At 42.6% G+C, this 6,434-nt stretch overlaps 1 protein-coding gene across 1 annotated transcript; it reads right to left on the reverse strand.

The window, feature by feature from the left end:
* Positions 1–2,899: 2,899 nt before the first annotated feature.
* Positions 2,900–5,528, reverse strand: LOC136068576 (uncharacterized). Its single transcript, XM_065775916.1, has 6 exons — positions 5,394–5,528; positions 4,644–4,952; positions 4,357–4,602; positions 3,954–4,176; positions 3,394–3,647; positions 2,900–3,286 (listed from the first exon to the last, which is right to left on the reverse strand). The coding sequence occupies exons 1-6, from the start codon at positions 5,526–5,528 to the stop codon at positions 2,900–2,902; spliced, it is 1,554 nt and encodes a 517-aa protein (XP_065631988.1).
* Positions 5,529–6,434: the final 906 nt, after the last annotated feature.

Here is a 6,434-nt window from a genome sequence, read left to right on the forward strand (position 1 = left end):
GTGGCCAAAGCTCTGAAGCGTCCTCTCCTCTTCCCTAAGGACATGGATGCTTTAAAATGCATAAGACAACCAGATCTATTCTTGCCCCTGAAGAGGGAACTGGCCATGGTGAGCTCCACGACATACCTTACCGAGAGCAATTCTTCTCCTTTTTTTTTTTTTTTTAACGTACTCTTTTGTTGCCTATATGCAAGTTATCCAGGAAGTCTTCATGGACGAGGAATGGGTCAAGGACATGTGGAACGAAGTTAAGGTTGAAGCCAATCTCCGCGCCGAGGCTGATAAGGCCCTAGGCGCTGCCAAACAGAAAAACCAAGAGCTTACAACCTAGCTGACAGCCGAAGAAAGGGCACATAGGAGTGCTGAGGCTGGCCTGAAAAATGCCTAGGACCAGGCTGAAAACTAGTGCAAAAAGCTCTATCACACTAAGATAAAGCTGGCCACTCAGAAATACCTGATCCCAAAGCTAAGGGCAAACTTGCAAAAAGTCAAGGAAGTAGCTCAAACAGCCAAGGAAGCTACTGAGGCTTCAGAGCAAGCATCCTATGAGCGTGGAGTACAAGAGACAGAGATAAGGTTGATAGATGAGCTAATGAAAGTATGCAGAGACTACTGCAAGGAGGTGTGGGCAGAAGTGCTCAATCGAGCAAGAGTCCCTGCTACTTTCGAGAGGAGGCTTACTGAGAACACCTTCTTCCCAAAGGACATCCGAGAGGTTTCAACGACGCTCCTCCTCCTGCTGCTCTTACTCTTCCCCCCTCGGAGCAGCCCTCCACCACTTAGGCTTCCATTCCTCTTTTCGAAGTCTTTAAAAGGTCCAGTAAGGAGGCTAACGTGGCCGAGGGCAAGGAGGCTAGCAAGGGGGGTCCTCAGCCCAAGGATAAGGGCAAGGGCAAGGAGGCTAAAGCCCTGCCAGAAGCCAAAGGTAAAGAGGTTTCCCCTAAGATCAAGGATGTTGACTCCAAGGCCAAGGATGCCACCACCAAGGCCAAAGATGCGGACTCCACAGCCAAGGATGCTAATCTCAAGGACGCCCCTCCCCGTGCCAAGGCATAGTTTTAGTATTTTTCCTTTCTTTTTTGTATTTTTTCTTTTTTTTTCTTTTGTTATGGCAGTTTGCCACTGTTTATGATGTACCCTCCTTTTCCTTATTTAATGAAAAGATATCAACTTTGGCTTCATACATCTTTATCTTCCTTGCAATGCTTGTCTATGGTTGGTGTGATGTTTTTAAGCGCAGATGCCCACACTATAACAAAAGCTAGTAGTAATAATTTGCCATTAACTGAAACAAATTATACCCATATGCATGGTAAGAAAAGTGGTTAAGTCCTTAGATGCAAATGAAATACTTAGTAGGAAAGAAGGGTGCTCGAGGTATCTCATTTTAAGAATATCTTACTACATTACCCTTGGAATCCTTTAATCAAGGCCCAGGGTGAGCTTTCCAAGTGTTTACCCCCAGGCTTGTGAACCGAGGATCCAACACGTCCAGAGTTCTGTTTAACACTTAGTGAAAATAAATTGAGAGTGTTAATTTACCTAAGGTATATAGTTTGAGGAGCCAAGTATAACCATGGTTTTGTTTAACACTTAGTAAAATGAATTGAAGTATTAATTTACCCAAAACATGTGGTCCAAAAGACTAGGCATGGCTAAGGTTCTATTTAACACTTATAAAGATCTCATTAAGCATTAATTTACCCAAAGCATGTGGTCCGAGAGACTAGGTATGGCTAAAGTTCTGTTTCACACTTAGAAAGATGTCATTAAACATTAATTTGCCCAAAGCATGTGGTTTGAGTGACCAGGCATGGCTAAGGTTCTGTTTAACACTTAGAATATGTCATTAAGCATTAATTTACCCAAAACATGTTATTCGAGGAGCCAGACATAACTAAGGTTCTGTTTAACACTTAGAAAGATGTCATTAAGCATTAATTTACCCAAAGCATGTGGTCCGAGGAGCTAAGCATAGCTAAGGTTCTATTTAACACTTAGATAGTTAACCCAAAAATATCAATTTACCCAAGGTATGTGATTCGAGGAGTCAGGCATGACTAAGGTTCTGTTTAATACTTAGGAAAATAACTTAAAATATCAATTTACCCAAGGTATGTGGTCTGAGGAGACTGGCATGACCAAGATTCTATTTATATTCAAACAAATAGTAGGATCCATGACGCACAATATAATAAACCCAGATATAGTAAAGAAAACTTTTATTAATAATAATACATTCTCAAGTTGTTTACATTCCAACAGCGTGGTACAACCTTTTCATCTAAATTTTCAAGATAATATACACCTATTTTGGCCACTAATGTGATACAATATGACCCTTCCTAGTTAGGCTCTAACTTTCCCCATGCTAGGTTCTTTGCAGTACCCAAAATCTTTCTCAATACCAGATCTCCAGGTGCTAATGGCCTAAACTTTATGTTGGCATAATACCCTTTCTTGAGCTTATGTTGATAATATGCCAATTGAACCATAGCACGGATTACTATGACTTTATTGACAGCCTCAGGGTGGAATACCTATTTTTAATTCTCAAGTCACAACAATATCTCTTGAAAGCCTTGCTATCAAACTGAAGGCCGTTATCTGAGATGAGGGTATGGGGGACCCTAAACCGAGTGACAATATTTTTCCAAACAAACTTTTTGGCATCCACATCTCTAATATTCGCTAATGGTTCAGCTTTAACCCACTTGGTAAAGCAATCCGTGCCGATTAGCAGGTATCTCTTATTCCCTACTACCTTAGGGAAAGAACCTACAATATCTAAACCCTATTAAGCAAATGGCCAAGGGCTGAACAGAGGATTAAGGACTCCTCCTGGTTGGTGAATGTTTGGTGCAAATCTTTAGCATTGATCGTACTTCTTTACATACTCTTATGCTTCCTTCTGCATGTTCGACCACCAGTATCCCTGAGTGAGAGCTTTGTGAGACAAATATTTGCCTCCTATATGACTCTCACAATTCCCTTCATGTAACTCCTCAAGAAGTAGCTTTGATACTTCAGGGTGTATACATAGCAAGTATGGCCCCAAAAAAAAGCGTTTGTACAATTTTTGGTCCTCGGACAGCCAAAACCAAGGAGTCTTTTTCCGCACCTTGTCAACTTCTAATTTCTCCTTGGGCAAGATATCTTCCTTAAGGAATAGCACTAAAGGGTCCATCCAACTAGGCCCCACCCTACTTTGATGGATATAGACCGTTTCCCTCTTCACCTCAGTAGGCTTACACAAATCTTCAACAAGGATAACTCGAGGTAAACCCTGTGCCAAGGAGGTTGCAAGAGTGGCCAAAGAGTCAGCATGTTTGTTTCCGCTCCTAGGGATATGCAACAAGCTGAAAGACTAAAATCCAATTGCAAGTTCCTAACTTGATTCAAATATTCTTGCATTCTCATATCCCTAGCCTCTAACTCCTCTTTCACTTGGCCTACAACCAATCTTGAATCCGATAATATCTCCATTGCCTTTCCGCCCATTTTTTGAACCATGGCTATCCCCACCAATAGAGCCTTATACTCAGCCTCATTGTTTGTGGTCGAGAAGCCTAGTCTTAAGGATTTCTCAATAGTGATCTTCTCAGGAGATACTAGAACTAGCCCCACTCTGAATCCCCTTTGATTTGCTGTACCATTAATATATACCCTCCAAGATAAAGGCTCTTACAGTGAGACCATGTCAACTGATTTTTCATCTGTGCCCTGCCTCTTTATCTCTTCTTCCAATGGGGATTCAGTAAACTCGGCCACTAAATTTGCGAGAACCTAACCCTTAATAGAGGTACGAGGCACATACTTGATGTCCAAGGCCCTTAGTATTGTACCCCATTTGGCAACCCTCCCTGTGAAATCAACGTTCCGAAGTAGTGATCGAAGTGGAAGTTAGGTTAAAACAACAACTATGTGGGATTAGAAGTAATGAGAGAGCTTACATGTAACATATACCATTGCCAAAATGACTTTCTCTAATGGTAGATAACGAACCTCTACTTCATGCAACGACTTACTTACATAATAAACTGGCTTCTGTACACCATTGTCAATTCGCACCAACACTAAGCTTACAGCATGAAAAGCCACAACAATGTAGGCAAATAAGACTTCGTCCACCTCGGAACTAGACATGACAAGTGGCCGAGAAAGGTACTCCTTAAGCTATTGGAAGGCCAAGGCACACTCCTCGGTCAACTCAAATCCCTTCCACTTATTCAACAGCTAGAAGAAAGGTCTACATCTATCCCCTGACCGAGAGATAAACCGGTTCAAGGCAGCAATCATTCTTGTTAGCTTCTAGACCTTTTTGAGATTCTGAGGTCATTGTAGACTATTAATTGCCTTAAACTGATAAGGGTTGACCTCAATTCCACGATGGGTGACCATATAGCCCATAAATTTGCCTGATCCCACACCAAATGAGCACTTAGAAGCATTAAGGCGAAGCTTGTGTTTCCTCAATATTTCAAAAATATCCTCAAGGTCTCCTACATGCTCAAACACCACCTTACTCTTTACCACCATATCCTCTATATAAACCTCAATATTCTTGCCCAATTGTGATTCAAACATCCTAGTCATCATCCTCTGATAGATATACCCTACATTCTTCAAACAAAAGGCATCACCTTATAGAGGTAATTTTCAGTAAGAGTGACAAAAGCTGTCTTTTCTTGATCATCCAAAGCCAATGGTATTTGGTGGTACCCTTGAAAGGTGTCCAAAAAGCTCATCCAAGGATGGCCCACAGTGGCATCCGCCAACTGATCTATTTGAGGCATAGGAAAAGGATCCTTAGGGCAAGTTTTGTTCAGATCTATGAAGTCTACACACACCCGCCCATTCCTATTCTTCTTCTTCACTACCACCGTATTGGCCAACCATTCAAGGTAGAATACTTCCTTAATAGCCCCAGCCTGCTTAAACTTGTTCACTTCCTCTTTGACAACATCAGAATGCTCTTAGATGAGCACCAAGGTGGCTGCTTCTTATGGAGGATAGATGGGTTGACATTTAGATGATGGCAAATGAGGTCTGGATCCACCCCAAGAGCTTCATAGGCACTCCACACAAACACGTCAATGTTCCTCTTGAGGAACTCTACTAACTTTTCCTTCTTTTGAGGAGGCAGCTGAGTTCCGACCTGAAAAAACTTCTTCGAATCATCGCCTACAACAATTTTCTCTAAATCTTAACATTTTGCCTCCTCAGCTACCCCCTTCACGGGTAATATCAAAGTCCTTGATTGCTATAAATTCTTCCCAGCAGAGGCTGAGGATCCCACTCCTAGCTAATGCATTATTGCAGCGATCAAGCATTGCCTCGCTACAGACTAGCTCCCGACCAGCTCCTCAATTCGGTCCCTAGACATATTTTACCTTCAAATGCAGAGTGGAGGAAACGGCTCTCATGGTATGAAGCCAAGATCTTACCACAATGGCCGTGTAAGGAGAATAGGCATCCACTACAATGAAATTCACCTCCACCACCTCCGGCCCTGCTTGTACGGGCATTTGAATTTAGCTCTTAGGAATGACAACTTTCCCGTTGAAGCTTAGCAGAGGCGAATCATAAGCTGTCAAGTCCTCAGGTTTCAGGCCTAGCTCATTGTATAAGTCAGGGTATATGATCTCTGCTCCACTGCATTGATCCACCATTATCCTCTTAACATCATACCCCCTATCATGAGAGTGACCACTAGGGCATCATCATGCAGCTATATGGTTCCCACCTTGTCCTCCTCAGAGAAACTCATTATCGGCCGGTTTTCCACCCTAGCTTTCCCCGGGGTTACAAAGATGACATTGATAATGCCCAAAGGGGGCCTTGAAGAAGCATTCTCCTGAGCCCCGAACCCTACTTGGACTTTTTACCCATTGGGGGGATATAAAAACTGTTTTAACTTTCCATCTTTGACCAGCTGCTCCAGATGATTCCATAAAGTTCTAAAGTCTTCGGTGGTATGTCCTTGTTCCTGGTGGTACTGGCAATGAAGACTTTGCTTACGCCTCATGGGGTCCCCTCCCATCTTGTTTGGCCATTTGAAGTATGGATCATTCTTGATCTTCTCTAAGACTTAATGTACTAGTTCTCGGAACACCGTATTAACCATCTAAAGATCCGTGGGCCCAGATTGCCCAACAAAATTCCTTTAGGGTCTATTATTGTTGTATCGATTTGACCTGAAATCCCTCCTCTCCTGAGGGATAGCCTTAGCCTTCCCCTTCCCCTTCCCTTATTGTTGGTCTTCCCCAACCCTCTTGTACTTGTCAATTCGATCCATAAGCTAGCATACATTGGTAGTAGGTTTTCAAGTCAAAGACTTCCTTAAGCCATGCTCGGCAGGTAAGCCAACCTTGAAAGTCCTGATGGCCACATCATCAAAGTCACTATCTATCTCGTTGAACATCTCTCAGTAT

This window comes from Quercus suber, unplaced genomic scaffold (genome assembly GCF_002906115.3).
Source record: "Quercus suber isolate HL8 unplaced genomic scaffold, Cork oak 2.0 scaffold_122, whole genome shotgun sequence".
In the NCBI taxonomy this organism is placed as follows: Eukaryota; Viridiplantae; Streptophyta; class Magnoliopsida; order Fagales; family Fagaceae; genus Quercus; species Quercus suber.